We start from the raw sequence: 23403 nt of genomic DNA on the forward strand, positions 1-23403 counted from the left end.
AGTGCATCATTGTAAGCCTCACAGTTTACTGAAGACCCTCTGGCAACACCTAATCAACTCTTGAGTGACGGTAGAAGCATGGAAAAGCTCAGAAGTGTGAAATGTAAGAAGCTTCTACCTTTCACATTTCATCTACCTGACATCATTCATTGCAAATTCTTCCAGGGAGGACAAGATGTATAACTTAGTCACTAACTCAGTCTTAATCCTTGGGACAAATATAAATAATCCCTGGAGTTCTGCAAAAAGCCAGCTTGTCAAGCTTCATTGCAAAGAAAGCAGGGCTACCCACTTTCTCAATCTACCACATCTTATGAATGATGAGAATGGCCACCTGTACATGTCTTGAAGGAAGTATTTAAGGCTCAAGACAGGCTGACACCATCAACAGCACATTCTGCTGGACCTCTGTCTTAGCTTGGGTCAAGGAAACTCCCTTGAAACCAAAGACAAAAGGAAACATCCTGGCTGCCATCTCACATCTGTTTTCTGCAATTTCTAAAATCACCTTCACCATTCTGATAAGTGAAATTTGTTTCCACAGCAGATTCACATTCACAGAGAAGGTGTAAGTCATTTTTATTTTATTTTGAAATCTCATAGAGGTCATTTATAATCACCAATTTGGAAGGAAGTTAACATTTCAATAGAAAGGAAACTATAGTTAAGTTTCAAATGCTACTAAAATTGACTCCAAAATGATCACAAACTTAAGTGAAAAATGAACCACCCATAAGATTTGTAGAACACACTATAAGAGAACAACTTTAGTGACCTTGGTTTAGGCATAGACACCAAAAGTTTGATCTATAAATAAACAACTGATAAATTTGGGTTTCACAAATTAAAAATTAAAAATTTTTGCCTGGCAAAAGATACCTAACAGACTGAAAAAGAAGCTAGATTCAAGTTGGTATTCTTGCTATATCAAAGACATATATAACAGTAGGGAAAGAATCATTCAATTAAAAATGAGGAAAAGATTTCAATAGATGCTTCATTGTCTGTCAAAAATTATGTAATGGCAATAACAAAGACATTCAATATCATTTGCTACTTGGTGAAATGCAAATTAAAACCACAGTCAGGTACCACTCCACACCTATTAAGTAGAATGGCTAAAATTTTAAGTTTTAATTTAAAAAATCACAATACCAATTGCTGATGAGACTGTAGAATAAGTGGAGCTCCCATTTACCTCTCAAAATGCAAAACAATTCAGTCTCTGTAGAAAGTAGTTTGGCAAATTTTGTGTTAAACAAAGACTTACCATATAGATTAGCAATACTATTCACAAGCAGAGGAATGAATATATATATATACACAGGAAAACCTTTTCCATGGATGTTTACAGGGGATATTTATATTTAATTAACCCAAAGTGAAGGCAACACAAATGTCTTTTAGTCTTATAGTGGGTTAAGGGATGAGCTGAATGTGTCCATACAATGGAAAACTACCACTTGACAATGCCTGCAACAACTTGGATAAGCATTATGCTTACCTGACTTTAAAGCCTCCCAAGTTGTGTGGTTCTAATACATATTGTTCTGGAAAAGGCAAAATTGTAGGCATGGACAGCAGATCAGTGGTAACCAGGTATAAAAGTGAGAGAGGATAATGTATAGGTAGACAGAATCTGGGCAGACTGAATTTTCCTGCACCTCCTGGTAGCCGTGATGAGAACTTAGTTGTCATCCCTCTTATCTACATGGGATACTTCCCAAGACCCCCAGGGGGTGCCTGAAACTGTGGAGAGTTTCCACCTGCATATCTAGCATGTTTTCCCAATCTATATGAGCCTATGATGAAATTTAATTTATAAATAAAGGACTGTAAGAGATTAGCAATGATAAAAATAGAATAATTATAATACAGTATACTACAATCACCAACATGACTATTATTCTCTTTAGGCCTTAGTAGGTGAAAAGGGTTTACCTGAATAAGAGCACTGTTACTAGGAGGCTAGATGTAGCCAGTAAGCAGTTCGTGTACAGCAAGGATACGCTGCACTGTGGGATTGCACACATCCAGAGGGGATGAAACTGAACCATGTCACACTTTTTCAGAACAGCATGAAATTTAAAACTTATGAATTGCTCATTTCTGGAATTTTTCCACTCAGTATTTTCTGGACTGCTGTTCACTGCAAGTAACCAAAACCATAGAAAGCAAACACTAGCCATAAAGGAGAACTGCTGTACATGAGTTTGTGTGTACTAAGGTTTATAGAACTGCATACTGAAAAAGATCAAATCTCATTATATTTATTTATATTTTTACTCTGAGTCCTCATGGCACTCACCTGTAATTCTAGATACTAGGGGTCTGAGATATGACAGATAGCGGTTGGGAGAGCAACAACAGTCAATAAAGAATCCTACTGCCCTCTCTTCCTCTAGAAATTTAAGCTATCAACCAACATACCAAGACAGGAAGTGGTGGGCTAAGAGTTTGCATCCAGGTCTGTAGGATCATGGTCCATAAAGGCCAGAGTAGCTCAAGCTACTCACCTGACCAGATTCCTATGTAGAGCTGGAGCTCCACCCAAAGGCTGGACCACACACTGTGGACCAGGGAGTGCTCTAATTTGGTGAACTGAAAATTGGCTCACAGGGTCTGGTCGGGGCTTCTGAAGCTTATGTCCACTACAATTAATAACAGGGATTTTCTATCACATGGGACTCTAAAGATGAGGTGAAAGGTGGGCTCAATTTAGATTTTGTCAAAAATTACAGGCATCTAGGAAGCTGTCAAAACTTCCATAAATACACTAAAAAGAGTGAAATGCACTGATCTATATTTAAAAATTAACCCAAGTCAGGTGCTGTTGGTTCATGCACATGCATGTTATCCTAGCTACTTGGGAGACTGAAATATGAGGAAATCAGAGGCTATCCAAGCAGGAAGATCCCATCTCCAATTAACTAGCAAAAAAGCAGAGCTGGAGGTGTTGCTTACATGACTCAAATGTGGGCAGTAAAGCCAAAGGAGAGTAAGTCCCTGAGTTCAAGCCCTGGTACCAGCATCAAAAACAAAAATAAAGTAATTGAAAAATCATTTTAAGGGAATGTTTGCCTCACATTGTAACTAAAGAAGATTCTAAGCAACTAGCTCATGTCTTTTTAATTTATATGTCTCCAAATTACAGTGATAGGTGACAAGAATATATGCTATGAACTTGTTTTTCTGTGACTTGACTTATTACACCAATGATACTTCTGACAGACAATGTAATCTACCAAGAAGATAAAAATGGAAGAGATGGGTGATTGGTCCAAAGAGTTGGGCACTTCAGCATCAATTGTTCTGTTTATATATTGCACAACTATTCATGGAAGACACTATCTTCCATGTTTGCAGACAGTTTAAAGAATAAGCCCTAACTGATGAGCCAGCTAAAATCCACAGTGGTAACCACAGATGATGTCAAAACTCCCTTGGGCCTGGCAGATCCCTGGAGGGCTATGATAGCTCTCGGAAAATTATTAACCAGTCTAGTTTTCCATGAAACTTGGGAGTGTGAGTGGGTTTTCTTAAAAGCCCCAAGGCACTCCAGGACAGTAGTATCCTGGGAAGGCAACCATAGCTGGACATCTGGGCTGGTATAAGGGAATTCTCTATTCTCAAGTTCACATGAAGTCAAACAGCACATTCTGCCTCTGTTATTGACAAAGATACCATAAATAATCTAATGAACATATTAACACTTAAAAACTAGATTTCTTGGTTTTAATTTGAGACTAATAGCCAGTATCTTTCTGGTTTGCTTTTCAAAACCTCATGGTTTCTCAAGACTGCTTGGTCCTTGTCCACCCAAGCTCATTATTAGGTTCAAATATTTCCTAAAACATTTTCTGATGCCAGAATTTACTTTCATGAGGTGACTGGGAAAATAATTGTCCATCCACTTCAAATGCCAAGAAGGTGATATCTCAATACTATCTCCCCTCTATCAATAGTATGATTTGTGAATCCAACAGTGGCTATCCTGGACATTAAGCCCAGGATCAGGGACTCCCTAAGCATGTTGCACAATGTTCAAGCAGCTGCAAGAAGTATGAACTATGACCATTGTTGAGCTCCAATGGTTCAGCAAAGCAGCAGTTACTTCTCTGATGGAGTTCTTCAAGATCACTTCAAATTGGGAGAAAATACGTTTGGAGGGAATCAGTCAGTCCTGTTTATTACTTCTTTCTCAGGACCAAAACTATTACAAGAGAATGGTGGTGCTCAGACACCAATAATCTTCATTGGTGAGAATCTAAAACGAGGAGGCAGTTACCCAACAGCCAGAGATGGTTTAAATGAGTGTTTTATAATTGCAAATGTCAACAGGAGGTGAGTCAGATCTAGCTCTGAAGTGCAATGGACAAAGCCATTGGAATTACACTTTCAAAAACAGAAAAAAGGATCCTCAGAACAACTGGTCAGTATAGTAATTTTAGCCTTCTAGAAATTTCTTCATAAAATAATACTTCCTCTCTGTTTTAAGTAGTGAGAAAGTAGTCATTCCTAGCTGTTTAAAGTATTAGTTGAAGCACATATCTTCAGAATTTGCATCTATCTGTCTACCAAAGACGCCTGTGGTTAAATATTGGTCACCAGTCTGTGGTCTACTGGGAGGTGGTGGCCCCTTTAAAAGGTGGGGCCTAGTGGGAGGAGGTAAGGCCCTGCCCCCGAAGGGTATTGTGGGATGCTAGTCTTCCTTCCTCCCACTTCCAGCTGGAAGGTTCTGGTTGGCTTTGTGACGCATAGTGCTGCCATTTGCAAAGCCACGGGGCAGGGCCATCACCCACAGCTCTCACCCACCGCCCGGAGCCGCAGACAACGCTTGCTGAAAGGTTGTCCTAGGTGTCTGTCACAGCGAGCTCCTGTGGCCCGACCACTCAGCAGGCCCCGTGGAAGTTTCCGCCCCGAGCCCCGCCCTCACTTCCGGTCGTGGTCCTCCATTTCCCCAGTGAGGGTCTTGGAAGCTGTGCTTCAGACCACGCGCTGTAATCTCAAAACCTGCGACTCCTCGTCTTTAAGAAAGGCTCAAGGATCAGGCCTTCCTCCCCTGAGAGTCTCCTTCGCCAACTTACAAGGGCTTGACGTGAGGGTGGTTTCTCCTTCCAGGAGAAGCCATATTGGAATTAATTCTGTGCCTGTGTCGCTGCCACAGTGAGGTGCGGCCCTGGGGTAGCTAGTCCGGCTGCCGGAAGTCGGCCCTGCCACCCTTCCCGTCTCCCCCATCCCGCTTCCCCCTCCCCCACTTCCCGCTCCCCCACCTTCCTCCCCCCCACTGGCCCTACTGGCCCTTCCTCACCACAGCCAGTGCTGTGGCTTCCTGGGCCACTGAGCAAGAACCTTCCAAGGTTTAGGGTAGGGAATGCATGTCTCACGTGGGTCGGTTTGCAATGGGGTTTATCAGGAAAGGACTCTGGGTACAGGCTAAAACTCTACATAATTTTGTTTTTGAGAAAAGTGTAAAGAACATGAAAACATTATTAAATGTGACGTTTGCAGTAAATCTTTCAAAAATTCTTTTATCAAGGTAATGAAATTCCTCCAAGGTCTAGTTTGCCTTTTTTTTTTTTGTCTTACCTGCAGGTATTAAGACAATGTGGTATTGAACTATCTTTGAATGAAGCCTATATAGTTAAGAATATATATATAATAAAAATATATGATATGATGTGAATATGTTTGTGAATATATGTTCATAAGCTGCTGTATTGTTTCCTATTTTTTTATTTGGATTTTAGAAACAAAATTATAAAAGACAATTTTAGACATATAAAGAAGAAATGTGCTTCCCTCCAGAAAAGTTAGTGTAATTGACAGTGGGTATTCCTTAAGAAATTGGAATCTTGAATTCAAACATATTGAGATTTAAGATATGTTTTTCATATGAAAGATTATGGACCTAACATAATCACTATACAATTGCTTGAGAATATAGAATTACACAAATAAGTGTATGTGAATAATTAAAATTTATCATTTCTAAACATTTATTTGCTTATCCTTGATAATGAGTATAACAACCAATAGTATACAGAAGCTCTGCTAATTAATATTTTATTAGTAGACCAGAATAATGTGACATAGAATGAGTACTTGGCTATTTTGCCACTATATTTATAATTAGGCTTGGTATATAATTTATTTTTTTAGGCTTGGTATATAATTTAATTTCTTGCATTTTTCTTTTCTGGCTTAGACACTGACAACTTTGATAATACCCTCTTCTTCATGTGAGTGGGCCAGACATTTCGATCCATCATAGAGAAAAGTCTTCATCCACCATACTAAAAAGTCAGTAGGTAAAGTGTAACATTGGTCAGTCACAAGAACAGCAATATAAGCATTACTAGAAAGTCAGAGGAGAATTAACAGGAGAAACATCTGAAAGGATTGAAAATGATTGCCTTTAGGAATAACAATAAATGTGGCATTGTTGGCATTTGTTTTGCTTATTAAAACAATCCATTTCAGCCAGGCACTGGTGACTCACAGCTGTAATCCTAGCTACACTTGGGCTGAGAGCCGAGGATTGCAGGTTGAAGCCAGCCCAAGCAGGAAAGTCCATGAGATTCTTAGGCCTAATTAATCACCAAAAATCTGGAAGTAGAGCCATGGCTCAAATGGAAGAGTTCTAGCTTTGAGCAAAAGAAGCTCAGGGATAGTGCCCAAGCCCTGACTTTAAATCCCAAACCTGGCATACACACAAAAGAAATCCATTTCATTTTATGTTTCTTTAGTTTTTGGCAGCACTGGGGTGTGAACTCCATAACTTACAAGGCAGATTCTCCACCACTTGAGCTATGCCCTAAGCCTTGTTTAGCTTTAGTTATTCCTTAAATTATGGCCTCCTAATTTTTGCTCAGGCCAGCCTGAGACAGCAATTCTACCTGCATAACGAGGATCACAGGCAGGTACCACCCTCCCAAGCCATTTCTTTTATTTTTAAATCAAACTATGCCACTTTACATTTTATGGAACTTTTTAAAAGTATACTATAAAAACAAAAGAAAAATGTATATGTAACAAAACAGACACTTATGGTGCAAAATCCATTTTGAACTCTCTGTTATCTCCCTTTAGGTTTCATTTTTCCCTTGTTTGGTTTCTGAGTAACACAGAGAGGTCATGGGTTGTTTGTTTAAGCTTTCCCTATTAGTATAGTTTGTACTTGTACTCCATCTCTGCACGTGCAAGAGGTATTTCCCCTACCCTGTGTTTTTTTTTAATGGTTTTACAAGCAAATGTGTTAAGATATTTTTAACTTCCCATTAGAAAGCCTGCAGTAGAACCCAGTTTATAGTCATCTTTAAATATCCAGTGAAAGACTTCTGTTCTAAGGACAGAATGCTGAATGCTGTGGAAAGCATGTATTAGTGGGTTTTTTGGGGGGAGGGGTGGGGGAAGTTGTGCCAGTGCTGTGACTTGAAGTCAGAGCCCCGGTGCTTTCCTTCAGTGTTTTCTGCTCAAGACTAGTGCTCTTTATCATTTCAGTCAAAGTTCTACCTCCAGCTTTTTAGTGGTTAATTGGAGATACAAGTCTCAGGGACTTTCTTGCCCATACTGGCTTTGAATCTTGATCCTTAGATGTCAGCCTCCTTTGTAGCTAGATTTAAAGGAAAGAGCCGGTAGATATGGAGGTGGGAAGGAAGGTAGGGGAAAAACATAGGAGGAGGCAACAATGCTCTGTAGGAAATGTACTCATTACCTTGCTCATGTAATTGTAACCCCTCTGTACAGTATTTTCACAATAAAAAACATACAGAAATCCATTGGGAAAAAAGGCAAGAGCCATTATTGGTGCCTAGTTTATGCACTGGTTCTTTACTGGCATCTTGTTGAAGTGACACTTAACTTTGACAGGTAGTTCAGAATTTAGTAATAGTGTCAAAGGGAGATCCTTGAGTCATGATACAATCAAGGGCTGCTTAGATACAATCTGATAGATTGGGAAGTACTGGGCTCCTTATACACAGTCCATCAGTTATTCTATTTAAAGAGTGAATAGAGGGGAAAGTCCTGTATCCCTGACAGTTTGGGATAATTCTAAAGGGGATAGTCATTTTAAACAATTTAGATGAAAGGTAAATTGAACACCATAACAAAAGAGGTTCTTTGTTGAATGCAATTTAATTTTATTCATTGTCATACTAGATTTGAACTCAGGACTTGATAGGCAGATGTTTTACCATTCTTTGTTGATTTTTATTGTTTACATTGGTAACAGTCCTTTTTCTTTTTTGTACTGGTCTTTGGGCTTCATTTTAGTCAGGGTCTGGGTGCTGTCCCTGAGTGGGTTTTTGCTCAAGACTAGCACTCTACTACTTGAGCCACAGCCCTACTTTTGACTTTTTGGGTGGTTAATTGCAGACAAGAGTCTCGCAGACTTTCCTGCCTGAGCTGGCTTCAAAGTGACCATTAAGAGCTCAACCTCCAGAGTAGCTAGAATTACAGGCATAAGCCACCATCACACAGCTTTTTGTCTCTTTTTTCTGTTAAAATATTCTAAGTGTTTTGCATATTAGTTTATTTGTGACTAAACTTGGATGAAATTATTTTTCTATAACTTAAAATTAGTATATGTAGCCAGCATTTCATGTTCATTGAACCTGATTGTTGTTCCCTCCCTTTCATTATCTGTGTTATTGTTGATAACATCTAAAAAAGTTAAAGCAGTAGCTTTAAGCTTGGCAGGGAATACTTTTCACAGAATTAAGGTGCAAGAGGAGGCTTGCTATCTTGGAACTTCAGAAAAGTCTGAAGATCAGGATGTCATACACCAATTATAAATTTGCTTCTTTCTGTTTTTGTTTTAACTTTTCTAGCATTTCCAGCCTAGGGCTCCTAAAAGGTCTTTGGAGGTGATGATTGTGAAGGTCTGGATTCTAGGTAATCAGAGGCGGGATGAAGAGGAGGATTAGAGACTATGGCAAACCAAATTCTGATTAGCCTGGAGAAAGAAGGATAATTATAATAGAGGCAATAACCTAGAGTCAGTTGGATTAAAGTGTGGATACTTGGATTATGTGATTTTAAAAAAGTAAGCCAGGCATTCTGGCTTGTATTGCATAATAAAAGTAAGAGTATGGGTAACAGTGTGTCTGTGGTTGGTGGTGGTGGTAGAAGGTAGTATGGGCCACATCTGAGCTGACATTGATCAGTAAGTTATACAGTGGAGGACAGCACTTTCTAGGAACAATGAAAACAAAGGTAACAATTGTAAAAGGGTATCTTATATTGAAGAACAGTGGGAAGTTGGGTAGCTGCATATGACACATTGACAGTGGATGGGTTCACTTCCTAGAAACCTTGTAAGACAGACAAAGGAACATTGATTTTTTTATGAGAGACTTGAACCGACTAGAAAGAAGATAGACAAGAAATGAGAATACGTTAATGATGGATCAACAGTGAGAAAGTTTTCAGTTGGGAAAAATGTGCAGGTTTCTTGGACAAGTGGTAGAAAGGCTTTGATCTGTGCACCAGTGACTCATCCCTCCAATCCTAGCTACTAAAGAGATTGATGTCAGAGGATCTTGGTTCAAAGCCAGCTCAAGTAGAAAAATCCAAAAGATACCATCACTAAAATAACCAGCAAAAAGCTGGGCTGGAGAAAGCATGGTCCAAGTGATAGAGTGCCAGCCTAGCCATCAAACTGAGCAAGTTGGAAGAACTGAGTTTAAGCCATAATAGCAGGCACAAAAAAATGTGAGAGGGAGAAGGATTGATTGGAATACATTATATACATGTATGGAAAGGTTCCAATGAAATCCCTCCTGTATTCTAATAAAAATGTATTCCAATAAAAATAATAATGTGCCGGGTGCCAGTGGCTTATGCCTGGAATACTAGCTACTCAGAGGCTGAGATCTGAGGATCACAGTTTAAAGCCAGACTGGGCAAGAAAAGTCCATGAGACTCTATCTCCAATTAACCACCAGAAAACTGGAAGTGGGGCTGTGGCTCAAGTGGTAGAGCTCTTGCCTTGACCTGAAGAGCTCGGGGACAGCGCCCAGTCCTATAGTTCAAGCCCCACGATGGACAAAATGAAATAATAATTCGGTAAAGAAAAAAGCTATGAAAGATTTTCTGTGATTGGTTGGTTATATGTGAACCAGAGTCAACATTGCTAGATTTCTAGTTTGGACAATTTATTGAATGGCCTTTCCTTAATTTCCTTCTGGAATGTAGGTACCCTGTCTTACCATCACATGATGAAGGATTTCTTGATGAAGACAGTGCTCACAGGTATCATTGCCAGTAGAACAGGGTAGGCTAAGAGGCTGGCATACATTTCAAGGCTAATTTTGGTTCAGTGAATGTTAATAGCTTATAGGAAAAGAAACGTTATGTGAAAATGTGAAATGCTCTACCTCCTTGTTGGAGAGCTACCCTGGAAAACAGCGTATTAAAAACTAACAGTAAAGCACTGTAATATTTTCCTTAACTCACACTTTCACATAGTTATTTGTGTTTAGGAACCATTTTTCACAGAGGACTTATTTAGGAAAACTGCCATGTAAAATAGCTCTAACAAATTGAATGTAGTCTCTGTGTTAGAACATGTGTAAAGAGGTAAGTATTACTATTGAAGAATCTCTGTTGTGTTTAGATCATAATAAGGAACTATATCTGGAGATATGCTAATAAATGTTTACTAGATTATTGGGTGAAGTAGGGAGGTTTGAGGAATCACAGGGGAAAGGAAATTGCTTTCTTAAGAGAGGCTGGGGGCTGGGAAGGCGGCTCAGTGGTAGAGTGCTTGCTTTCCATGCATGAGGCCTTGGGTTTGATTCCTCAGCACCACATAAGCAGAAAAAGACGGAAGTGGGGCTGAGGCTCAAGTGGTAGAGAGCTAGTCTACAGCTGAAGAGCTGAAGGACAGCGCCCAGGCCCAGAGCTCAGGCCCCACGATGGACAAAAAAAAAAGAGAGGGGGGGGGCGGTCTGGATAGCAAAGATACTAGGACAGTCTTAACAGAATTTCTAGGTGATTTTGAGTCTCTGTGGGAGTTCTGAGGTCATGAACTTCAAATAAGACTGTCCTACAGAAATTGTGCCATTTTTGCCAAGACAGGCAGCTGTCTAGGCTGAAGAGCTGAAAGACAGAGGCTACATTCAGTCAGGAGTAGAGTTCTCTTAGGTGAGAACCATAGCAGGGAAGGGGCCTGAGGGCATGAGGAAGTAGTTTGATCTTTGGTAGGCAGGGAGGAAAGGATAAGAGGATGTGATCATGATGAACAGCTATGGGCCTTAGATAGGGAGGTCTTGAGTCATTTGAGCACAGTGCTGTTTGGAGTGTAGAGAATAGAAATGGAAAAGAAAGAAGGTGAGAGAGTTAAGATTTCCGAGATGAGTCACTGAGTGGTACTAATAAGAGGTAAATTGTGGCCATGTGTGTTAATGAGTGAATTGATGTAAGGAAGGAGATTTTTGAAAGTAAGAAGGATAAGATACTGAAGGTTATGATGGTGACTCTTGGTAGCAATGCATATAGGATGGGAGATGAAGGCAATTGAGCTAGGTAGGAATGATCCTCAAAGATATAGGAAGATGAGAATTCCAGCAATAATAGTATCAGAGGATAGGAGTAGGATTGTGAGGTGGCATGAGCTTCAGAGGTATCTGAGAGTATTTAATAAAAGGCAGGTATCCATGGCTCACATCTATCATCATAACTACTTAGGAGACAGAAATTGGGAGGATTGTGGTTCAAGGCCAGCTAGCTGGGGAGGGGAAAAGGAGGTCAAGATACCTACCAACAACAGGGAAATCTGGGCATGGTGTTTCCTATCTATCATCCTAGCTACGAGGGTAAATAGCAAGGGTTTTCAGCCCTGTGAAACCCTACTTCAAAAATAACTAGAGCAAAAAGACCTGGAGGTGTGGTTTACAGTGTCTGTCTAGTTGCATTTGAAACTCTGAGTTCCAACTGCAATGCTCTGAGAAGTGGGGGAAGGAAGGAAAAGAGAGAGGGAAAATGGAGGAAGAGAGAAAGAAAGGAGGGAAGGGAAGAAAAGTTTTTTGAAACAGCTGGGATGCTCTTCTACTCTAGACTATGCAATGGCAAGGAACATCAAAGGGAAGTCCCTTCTGCTTTAGGGAGCAATAAGAAGAGTGTTGGTATCAGAGAATAGATAGACCCCAGTTTGGGGCCAGAAGATGGAGAGCAAGTTCTAAGAGTTTGCCCAGGCACTATATTCCAGAAGGCATGGGAAAAGGTTTAGAGGCAAGGAAGTTAGGTGACAGCATGTCTGTTGCTCAAGGAGTTCATGAGGGTGAGGGTCCATGGAATGACAGAGCTGCAGGGGTGAGCCAGCATAGGACTGCTGCTAATGGAGATGGCTAACTCGGGCAGGTCCTTCTACATCGGCTGAATCACTGACAAGGTGATTTGTACGTGTGCTATATGTACTTCCTCTAATGTCTTGTTCTCCCAGCAAGAGGGTTGGGTCCAAATTACTTCTGTGAAGCTCACATATTTGCAGCAATGATTGCTTCCTGAGCGGTGGGGATAGCAACAAGCAATGCCTGTGCCCCTGGGAACTCAGCATTACCACTCTGCAGGGAAGCGGGTGCTGGAAGGTGCTGCCACAAAATTGACCCCTGTCCTGGCTTGCTTCTCCCGTCGGGGGAGGACAGCAGTCCAACTGAGGAGATAGGGCTGGCCTGTACCACCAGGAGACATATTTTCTTCTGTTCTTTCCTTGTGCCTAATACTCAGAAACCCATACAGATTGGCTGGGAGCTTCTGGCTGTTAACAAGTCTGTGCTTGATCGGGCGACTAGACAGGTAAGGGTTTGTTCTGTGCAGCTCTCCATGCCCTGCCCTGCACTAAGTAGTCACACTTGACGTGTCAGTTTAATTGAAGGGAAGCCTCCTTGCCTTGGTGACTCTAGCTATCCTCCAGTGCCCAGCAGCCTCCTGTGATAGGTGGTTGCCACAAGGTAGCCCAGAGACAGAACCTTTCCATTCTACTGTAAGGCACTCACCTGAACTGTTAATAAAGCTGCCCTGTTGTAGGATCTTTTCTATTGATGACCTTTTCCCTTATTGCTACAGAATCTGTGAATTAACCCAGAACCGTAAGGCGTGAGGAAGGAAGAGGACTCCACCCGTGGCGTGGGCTGCACTGAGCGGCGGGCATGGCGCAGTACAAGGGCACCATGCGGGAGGCCGGCCGGGCCATGCACCTGATCAAGAAGCGCGAGAAGCAGAAGGAGCAGATGGAGGTGCTGAAGCAGCGCATCGCGGAGGAGACCATCATGAAGTCCAAGGTGGACAAGAAGTTCTCGGCTCACTACGACGCCGTGGAGGCCGAGCTCAAGTCCAGCACGGTGGGCCTGGTGACCCTGAACGACATGAAGGCCAAGCAGGAGGCCCTGCTGAAGGAGCGGGAGATGCAACTGGCCAAGAGGGAGCAGCTGGAGGAGCGGCGGCTGCAGCTGGAGATGCTCCGCGAGAAGGAGCGCAGGCGCGAGCGCAAGCGCAAGATCTCCAACCTGTCCTTCACGCTGGACGACGGCGAGGGCGAGGATGGCGACGGCGGTGACCACAACCACGACCAGGACAGCGCGGCCGTGACCAGCAAGGGCAAGAAGAACCTGGGCAAGAATCCCGACGTGGACACAAGCTTCCTGCCTGACCGTGACCGGGAGGAGGAGGAGAACCAGCTGCGGGAGGAGCTGCGCAAGGAGTGGGAGGCCAAGCGCGAGAAGGTGAAGAGTGAGGAAATGGATATCACCTTCAGCTACTGGGATGGCTCTGGCCACCGGCGCACCGTGCGCATGTGCAAAGGCAGCACGGTGCAGCAGTTCCTGAAGAAGGCATTGCAGGGCCTGCGCAAGGACTTCCGTGAGCTGCGGGCCGCTGGCGTGGAACAGCTCATGTACATAAAGGAGGACCTCATCCTGCCCCATTACCACACCTTCTACCACTTCATCATCACCAAGGCCCGGGGCAAGAGCGGCCCGCTCTTCAACTTCGATGTGCACGATGACGTGCGGCTGCTCAGCGATGCCACCATGGAGAAGGATGAGTCCCACGCGGGAAAGGTGGTGCTGCGGAGCTGGTACGAGAAGAACAAGCACATCTTTCCCGCCAGCCGCTGGGAGCCCTACGACCCCGAGAAGAAGTGGGACAAGTACACCATTCGGTGATGCCCCTGCCACCGCCCTGCCGCGGAGGGGCGCGCCAGGAGGGAAATTGCACAGTTGCTTCATCCTCTAACTGCTGAGTTCTGGTTCCTGAATTTAATAAAGACAGGGGTTCCTGTTATTCAGATTTGGTCATTCTGTTGTTGACATTATTTAGTTGTTTACTTGTTTTTCAGAGTATTTTGAATGTTGTTGAATAACTTCATGGCCTGGCCCTTTGTATCATGGGGGGGGCACATAGTGTGATTTTTAAAAAATGGGTGCATTTTTTTGGTTTAATGGCTTTGAGCACAGACTTCACAGACGAACCAGCTGGGTTTGATTTCCCTGCTCTGTTTCCTCACTGTGAGATCTTGAACAAGGTTATTAAACACTGTGACTTGGTTTTCCCACACATGGAATCCAATACCATAAAGCCCCTACCTCAAAAGGCCAAATGAAGAGTAAATGAGTTAATATTTGTAAAGAATTTAAAACGCAATAAAAGTCTGCTGTTATTCTTGTGGCCTTGGTTGCTTTAGTTAAAGGATTGTTCTGACACTGTTCTGAAATGTCTGAGGCCAAGGTGGACCTGTTCATCACTGCTCCCAGGATGACTGGTTGGTGATGAGTCCGGCTCACAAAGGCAGTAAGCAGCCTCACTCTTGTGCTCCATAGCTGGATGGTGTAGCCCCACAGGTTAAGAGGACAGAAAGCTGCTATGTGGATATAGTCAGCACTGTCAGTTTCCCTTCTGCCAGAAGTTCCAAAATGACTTAAGGTGACGTTATTATAGATCCTAGTTTTAAATTTTTTATATTCTTGTGAACTGTTGTGTGCATGTGTGTGTGTGTACACTCACATATGCTCTGCTTTCTGGTATTTGATTTAGCAAGTGGCCGGTGTTTTAACCATCTATTTAACCATCCAGTTCCAGTTTTTTGTTGGTTAACTGGAGGTAAGAGTCTACCCAGGGAACTGGAGGTGTGGCTTCAGTGATAGATTGCCAGCTTTGCATGGAAAAAGCCAAGCAAGCCCTGAGTTCAAGCCCTAGTAACTAGCACAAAAATAAATTACCTCAAAAGAAAATAGTTGAGCGGGCATTGATGGCTCAGGAATGTAATCTTTTTTTTAATTTTAATTTTAATTTTTTGTGAACATACTGTACAGAGGGGTTACAATTACATGGGCAAGATAATGAGTACATTTCTTATCAAGCATTGCAGCCTCCTCCTTTTTTTTCCCTTCACATCTCTTCCCAGCCTCCCCCCACCCCCCCACCCAATCCCCCCCCCAAACCCTCCACCCCCGCACCAAAGTTGTAAAGTTCGTTTTCGACATGACAACTTGTACTTATAGTTGCAACGGGTCCACCTGTATCCTTAAACGACTTGTTTTCCCCATCTCCTCCACAAATTATACCGACATCAAATATAGTGAAAGCAGGGGTTATACTGTGGGGGAGGGACATACAATGCAACAAAGAAATAATCTTATAAATGCATTAGAAACAAATGTATGAAAGAAAAAACATTTAAATACATATCTAAGGGTTCATTTTCCTAACATCACATTATCTGTCCTTTTCTGCTTGACTCATACTAGATATTGCAAATAAGGGAAACCATGGGACCTATGTTTCTTTGGGCTTGGCTTACTTCACTTAATATAATTTTTTCCAAGCCTTTCCATTTCCTAACAAATGAGGCAATGTCATTCTTTCTGATGGAGGCATAGAATTCCATTGTATATATATACCACATTTTCTTGATCCATTCATCTACTGAGGGGCATCTGGGTTGGTTCCATATCTTAGCTATGGTAAATAATGCAGCAATAAACATAGTTGTTCTGGTAGCTTTAGTGTGGTCTTGTTTGTAAACATTTGGGTAAATGCCCAAAAGTGGGATTGCTGGGTCATAGGAGAGCTCTATGTGAAGTCTTTTGAGGAACCTCCATACTGCTTTCCAAAGTGGTTGAACAAGTTTACACTCCCACCAACAATGAAGTAAGGTTCCTTTCTGTCCACATCCCCTCCAGCATCTGTTGTTGTTAGAGTTCTTGATTATAGCCATTCTAAGTGGGGTGAGGTGGTATCTCAATGTTGTTTTGATTTGCATTTCTTTTATAGCTAGGGAGGTTGAGCATTTCTTCATGTGTCTATTGGCCATCCTTCTTTCTTCTTCAGAGAAGTTTCTCTTCAAGTCTTTAGCCCACTTATTTATTGGGCAGTTGTTTCTTTGAGGATTTGTTGTTGGGGGATTTAATATTTTGAGTTCCAAGTATATTTTAGATATGAGACCCTTGTCCGTTGTATGGCTAGTGAAGATCTTCTCCCAATCCGTGGGCTTTCTATTGATCTCGCTAGCTATGTCCTTTGCCATGCAGAAGCTCTGCAACTTCATGCAATCCCATTTGTCCAACCTTTAGGAATGTAATCTTATCTACTGAGGAAGCTGAGATCTGAGGATTATGGTTCAAAGCTAGCCAAGACATAAGACATCTCCAATTAACCACCAAAAAGCTGCAAGTGGAGCTGTGGCTCAAGTGGAAGAATACTAGCCTTGAACAAAAAATGCTTGGGGACAGTGACCAGAACTGTCATAAAAACAAACCTATTTGGGTAGAAAAAAACTTGCTCAGATTGGCTCCAAATATTGATTCTCAGATTTGAGCCTTTTAAGCAGTAGCTATTTGACAGCTAATTTTTATTTTTTAAAAAATACTATTTTTGTCTTAATTATTGAAGTTTTAGATGCTCTCTTCCCCTTCCTCTTAAATTCTAAGGTATATTTTGCTCTTGCCTTGACCTAGTCCCAGCATAGGGTGTTGGGGAAACACTTCAAGTTCTTGCCCCAGCCCATAAACAAGGAAAGAATATTAGGCTCTAGGCTACTGGCATCCAGCCTTGGCTGTACCTTAGGATCACCAGACAGCTCTCAGGCCACACCCAACCAAACCCCTGGAGGCAGAACAGTCATCAATGCATTATGAAGCAGCTTAGGTATTCCTGGTGCTGTCAAGCTGCAGACAGAATGCTCAGGGTTGCCTTCTCTCCACCTCTTCTTGCCTATTTTTCTCACATGAGCAAGCAAGGTCAGGGCCCATGATACCCTTGGCTCTGACTCGCTTCATTGGAAGCAAGGCTTTCCTACCAGAGCTGAGATCCTTGGGCCAGTATCAGCACTTGGAAGCTTGTCAGAAAGCTGAAGCTCAGGCTACACCCCAGACCTGCTGACTCAGCATGTATGTCCCAACATTATACCAGGTGATTCACCTACACACTCAGGTTTCAGGAGCCTCTGGCTGGCCAAATGTTTACTGCCTATCAACACTCGAATGTGTCAGCTCAGGGCCTAAGTTAGGGCTGTTAATACTAGAACCCCACCTCTCAGCCAAGCCTTCTTCTCCTTAAGTCTAGTCTTAAAGTCTCCTTAAGTCTAGCCTTAAAGGTTTGTATGCTGACCACAGTCTACTCCTGCCACTATTTCTTTTATTATTACTATTATTATATTTTGACATTATAATATATATATATATATATATAATTTTTTTTGGTCAGTCATGGGCCTTGAACTCTGGGCTTGGGCTCTGTCCCTCAGCTCTTCAGCTCAAGGATAGTGCTCTACCACTTGAGCCACTTCTGGTTTTCTGGTGGTTATTGGAGAGAAGAGTCTCACAGACTTTCTTGCCTGGGCTGGCTTTGAACCGTGATCCTCAGATATCAGTTTCCTGAGTAGCTAGGATTGAAGGCATGAGCCACCAGTGCCCAGCTATGTATATACTTTTTACAAGGTACAAAATGGTGTTTTAGTTTTAATATGATAACGGTGATATTAGTATATCTAACATCTCAGATACTTCCTTGTTTTGAGAAATTTGTTGTTCATATTACTGAAATGTTCAGCACTCAACTATCAGCTATATTCACTATGTTGTGTAGCCAACCTAAAAAATTCACATTTACAAGTTCACATTTATTTCTTCTGAGACTTTGAATGCTTGGACTATTCTATTCCTCCCCCATTTAGCCTTTGGTAGCCACCATTCTACTCTATTTCAGAGTTCAGTTGTTTTAGATTCCACATATGAGAAAGCAATTTTCGTTTCTCTTTGGCTTATTTAACTTAGGATCCTATTCTCATATTCCATTCCTGTTGTCACTAGTGAAGAGTTTCCTCCTTTTTGAAGGTTGAATAGTATCCTATGATGTATATATATGTTTTCTATTGTTTCATCCCTTGTTGAACATTTGGATTGATTCCCCAACTCACTGTGAATAGTGCTACAATGGACAAGAGGGAACAGGCACCCTTCCACACATGGATTTCAATTCCTTGGTGTATGTATCTCCAGAAGTGTAATTGCTAGATCCTGTGATAATTCTACTTTAGCTTTTGAGAACTCTCTGGACTGTTTCCCATGGTGGTTAACTAATTTACATTCTACAAACTGTGTAAGTTTCCCTTTTCTCTGCATCCTCATCTTCTGTCTTTAGATAATGGTCACCCTAATGGGTGTGAGATGACAGTTTATTGTACTTTGGTTTATTGTGGACTGGTGATACTGTGCCTCTTATCATGTTTCTCTTCCCCATTAGCATGTCTTCTGAAACTTGGCTCTTCAGGTCACTCATTCATTTCTTCACTCAATTATTTGGGGAATTTGGCCCTGTAGTTGCGGTCCTTATGCATTTTGGGTATTAGTGCTTTATCATGTGTATGAATTGTAAGCATTTTTCTTGCAATCTGAACATTGCTTCGTCCTTCTGTTCCCTTTGATGAGCAGAAGCATTTTATTTTGAATCTTTTTTTTGCCTCTTTTTGCTTTTATTGACTGCAATAAATACAAGAAACCTTGCCTGGACTAATGTCAGTTTTTTTTTTCTTGTATGTTTTCTTCTAGTACATTTATAGTCCAAGGTCTTATATTAAGTTTTCTATACATTTTGAGTTGATTTTTTTATATTGAGAAAGGAGTCTAATTTCATTCTTTTGAATATGCAAGCATTTCTTCATCATTTTCATATTATTTAAGCTTAGTTTCTAGTGCATATCACACACACACACACACACACACACACACACACACACACACACATACTTGTGGCTTGAATAAGACTATTTCTGTACCTCATAAAAGACTAGAGGTAAATTTGCCATATTCCAACCTAAGACACTTCATATCTTGTTTAGTGATACGTAGTTTCCATCTCTCGCAGGTTACCTCATAACTCAAGATGGCAACACATCTCTAACCATTATATACACATCCCAGAAAACATGACTACAGTAAGAGAAGTTTTCAAAAGGCTTAAAATAGCAGTCTCTTAAGAATTTAGAATCCTCTAAACTCTCACACAATGCATTGATTTAGATTTCATTTGTCAAAATTTGTTTACCTAGTTATGTATAGTTGCAAGAGAAGCTGGGAGATGTAGTATTTTTATTTCTAGGAAGCCATTCTATTACTATGAGAAAAAAGTTACCCATCTGTGGATAGTTTCCTGACATTGTCCATTCCTTTATCACATTAAAGATATCCTAGTGCCTTGCCTTATCTTACCCTACACTTACCACACTCAGTCCTAAGATACAAAGTCCCCAATAGTTAGGGCAGCTAGCTCAAATCACAATACTAGGTAATGAGTAGCCACTACTGCAGTCTGGGTGTGGCTCTGTCATCCAGATACTTACGAGTTTAGGAGCAGCAATCTGCCTTCACACATACCTGATTCACAATGGTGGAACAAATGATACCAGCAATAGTACTCGGGCCATTATCAAATCTCACTGAGTGTAAAGACTCTCTAGGAGAATTCTCTATCTCATCCTCCAGATCCCTGGGAGATTCCTCCTGTTGGCTCTCCAGGACCAGACTGTCTGAACTCTGTGGGGAGAGCTACTGCCTCATTTCTATGACTATAGATCTAAGGTTCAAAGGTTACTTTTCATAGATTGATCAGGAACAGGTATGAGATTTTCTGACAATTCAATCCCTTAAAAGCTTGATGGTTTTCTAATCAGTTCTATGCACAAGGAAACCTAGCCAGTTATTTTCTATAGTTGATTAAGCTTAACATTCTGGTTTTTACTTAGTGGTTTCTGAGCTCCACTCACCCAATGCCTTAAATGCAATGAGGACTACCTTGACACAGCAGTTCAGGGTGGGAAGATAAAATCAGGAGCATCATTTTTGGTTTATATGTTGTCTAGCACCAATCCATTCCTTGCTGACCTTGCAGCTCTGAAGCCTCAGATGGTAACGTTCTATGGACTGATCCACCATAGGCAGAGACATTCCACAGCACTGCTGGCACATGGTAATTAGGACATGCACACCTGCTGCTTAACATCACTGAGAACAGTAGGAAACAGCCAACACTGCTGCTAGAGTCTGCGTGAGGTATGTGTACTGGAAGCCTGATCCTCTGTATGTCAGGGTTGAAAAACTTAAAAATGGAGCTTAGTGGGAAGGTAATTAAATTATGGAGTAATTGCTATAGGCAGTCTCTAGAGAGGAGGATCTTTCTAAAACCAATAAGCCTGGCCCCTCCCCAGTCTTGGCTTTATATCCTGCTTATATCCTTTGAGTATATGACTTTTTCTTCCTCCCCTTCTTTCTCCTCCTCCTCCTCCTCTTCTTCCTCTTCTTCCTTTTCCTTCTTACAGTGTAAGCCACAAGCTTCCCCACAGTTGAACAGATACCACACCATACTTTTGGACCTACATAACTGTAAGCAAAATAAACTTCTTTCATTCTTTTCTATTTTTTCCTTTTATGAAGTATCTAATCTCTTTTCTTCAAAGTCATTATGATAGCAATACAAAATAAACGGATGCATACTGACCTTGTAAACAGTTCCTAAGATTTCCTCATGGCCACAGTCATTGTGGGCATATTGTCTGCATTCCAATAATTAGAGAAGATAGGTGGACCAAATGTGCTGGAAATGGACCAGCAGCTTCCATCACAGATGGGGACACCAGGGCAGGAAGGACCCCAACATATGCCATGATACTTGACAGCCATATTTTTAGCCCATAGTCTTAGCAGCATCCTAAGATGTTAGTGACAAACCTAAGTCGAAGGTCTAAATTCCTAGAATGTTGGGAATATATTTGTTCTTATTCCAGATCCCTAACAGAATTCCTAAACTCCTTGAGATTTTATGAGCTATAGAAATTCCTTTTCTTGGTCACAAGGAGCTCTTCTAATTATATCTCTTTATTCTGGTAAAGTGACTTGAGATGAGGTTCCTTAGACAGCTTCAAAATGGGGCTACTCAACAGAAAGACCAAATATTTAGGATTGAGATTTTTGGCTCCACCTGCTTCCCCAGGCTGGTGGGTGGAGCCTGGGGGGGGGTCCATAAAGTTCTAAAACAAGATGTGATGAGCTTTTGAATGGTGACCTCATCTTGCACAGAAACAGGGCCCCAATAATCAGTGTGGCCCCATGGCCTGGCCCACTGGAGGGGGCGGGGCATCAGGAGGAAAGCCTCACCACTCCACAGACCCCGCCACCAGAGGGGACGGGGCATCAGAGGCTGACGTCACCGCCATGGGGCGTGTCGCTGGAGGGGTGGGACATGCTGCAGAAAGAGGCGGAGTGTGCTGCTGGAGGGGGTGGGGCGGCAAGCTGTCAAGAAATGATTGGACAGTGGGCAGCTTGGGGAGGGGCATGAATGGTGGTTGGAAACCGTTAGGCAGATGAACCCTTTAGTCCGTTGGAGGGAGGGAGGGCCGTAGCCTACATGTAGGCTGTGTGTTCGAGCCATGGGGGAGAGGAGAGGGAGCCAGCAGGAGGGGAAAGCCTGCAGGAGTAGAGCAGGGCAGGCCTGTGGAGAGCAGAGAGGCCTGCAGAGAAGGAGGAAGGAAGGAAAGGAAAAGCCTTCCCCTTCAGAGCTTTGGAGGTCTGAGGGGTGGAGGTTTGCAGACCAACTAATAAAGGTTGGGCTGCTATCGGAGGCTTGGAGGCTCTGTGGTCGAGGCTGCTCTTGGTCCTGGGTATCCAGCCCAGGACAAGGTAGTCACAGGCCCCCTTTCTGGTGTAAATAGTGTAAATACATTTCTTGTCACCTGTAACCATACCTCGACATTGTCTAGCTCTTTAGAGGTCATAACTGTCATCCACCCTAACTCTGCTGGCATAGGCACTCATGTGCTCAGGACCCTGTACCTCTTCCGTTCTGTCTTCTATAATGCCCTTCAAAAATCAGCCAGGAAATGGGAGTTCAATGTTTTCCTGGGTCCTGTGAGCTCCTCTAGAGGCGCCTGAGTCTCTTCAATTTATAGCTGTTGATCAGAAATACAGGAAGCTTGGGTTAAACTGGTGTCAGAAGTGGGATCCAGTCTTGTGGAACTGAGCCTTTAACCTGTGGGCTCTGAGGCACCAGTTGACAAGTTTAGAATTCAGGTGGATTGTTGAAGCCCCGCTGGTGTCAGAGCGAGAGTTGGTGTGGTAGGCAGAAGTATTGTGAGTTGTGAGGAGTATTGACAAATATGCCTTCTCAGAAATTTGACTTTAGCACTTGTAACTTCCTCTTTCTAACTTCCTGTTTATTCATCACAGTTAAGCATGCACATAATGTAGAGTTCCACAAGGCTTGTGAGAAAAACACCTGTCCTGTTCTGGCTCTCTCTCTCACTTGCAATATCTGTAACTACATTTTAGCAGATAGGGTTGAACTCTACTTTGGCCTGGGTTTTCAATTTTAGGACTTGTTGACTTCTTATTACAAATTACAAGAATTTAGCTTTATTTCTTCCCTCTCGTTCATCAACCCTACTATACATGTGCACACTTGCTACCCTAAATCTTTCCAGTAAAAATATCATTTAATTAGATCAAGATTCATATTTGCAATATGAACACATAAATACTTCAGCTCCCTTCTCCTCCCCTTCTCTGAGATCCAGGTCTGTTATGAAGAACACAGGATTGACTGTCTTTTGTTGAGTAAGAGCTCTGATGACCCATGAAAATGACCAGGAAGAATAAATGGTTTCATGCTAATGCCAAGTAGCAAGGGAGCCTGTCAACTAATTGTGAAGCCACAGCATTTTGTGGACCCTGATTGCCCCTCTCCCACGTTCACTATTGAGTGTTGCTGTTTCCCTCTTTTGCTAGCTATAGAAGTTAGGGTTTATTTTTCAGCTCCTTTCAGGAGTGAAGAGCTCATGCAATGAGGGCAAAGCAGTATTCTTACATAGGGTCACCATGAAGACTGCCCAATCCTAGCGTCTCCCAATAAAAT

The 23403-nt window shown here is 42.1% G+C and overlaps 1 protein-coding gene across 10 annotated transcripts; it reads left to right on the top strand.

Moving 5' to 3' along the window:
- The first annotated feature begins 4756 nt into the window (after positions 1 to 4756).
- On the top strand, positions 4757 to 14646 carry Fam50b (family with sequence similarity 50 member B). 10 transcript variants are annotated; one of them, XM_070024664.1, is made up of 6 exons: positions 4757 to 5171; positions 5471 to 5539; positions 6209 to 6303; positions 10201 to 10257; positions 12733 to 12801; positions 13072 to 14646. In XM_070024664.1, exon 6 carries the CDS (start codon positions 13155 to 13157, stop codon positions 14166 to 14168), a length of 1014 nt encoding a protein of 337 aa, XP_069880765.1. In that variant the 5' UTR covers positions 4757 to 5171; positions 5471 to 5539; positions 6209 to 6303; positions 10201 to 10257; positions 12733 to 12801; positions 13072 to 13154; the 3' UTR covers positions 14169 to 14646. The 10 variants fall into 10 exon arrangements, with proteins under 10 accessions (XP_069880765.1, XP_069880759.1, XP_069880760.1 ...); XM_070024658.1 differs by lacking the exon at positions 5471 to 5539 and adding an exon at positions 8835 to 8898 and having other exon boundaries at positions 6209 to 6311; XM_070024659.1 differs by lacking the exon at positions 5471 to 5539 and adding an exon at positions 8835 to 8898.
- Positions 14647 to 23403: the final 8757 nt, after the last annotated feature.

The sequence above is a fragment of the Dipodomys merriami genome, unplaced genomic scaffold (assembly GCF_024711535.1).
Source record: "Dipodomys merriami isolate MVZ:Mamm:240054 unplaced genomic scaffold, mDipMer1.0.p SCAF_16, whole genome shotgun sequence".
NCBI classification, from domain to species: domain Eukaryota; kingdom Metazoa; phylum Chordata; class Mammalia; order Rodentia; family Heteromyidae; genus Dipodomys; species Dipodomys merriami.

Excerpts from the sequence above, each read along its gene's own strand:
- Fam50b (XM_070024664.1), top strand. The coding sequence starts at position 13,155 with ATGGCGCAGTACAAGGGCACCATGCGGGAGGCCGGCCGGGCCATGCAC.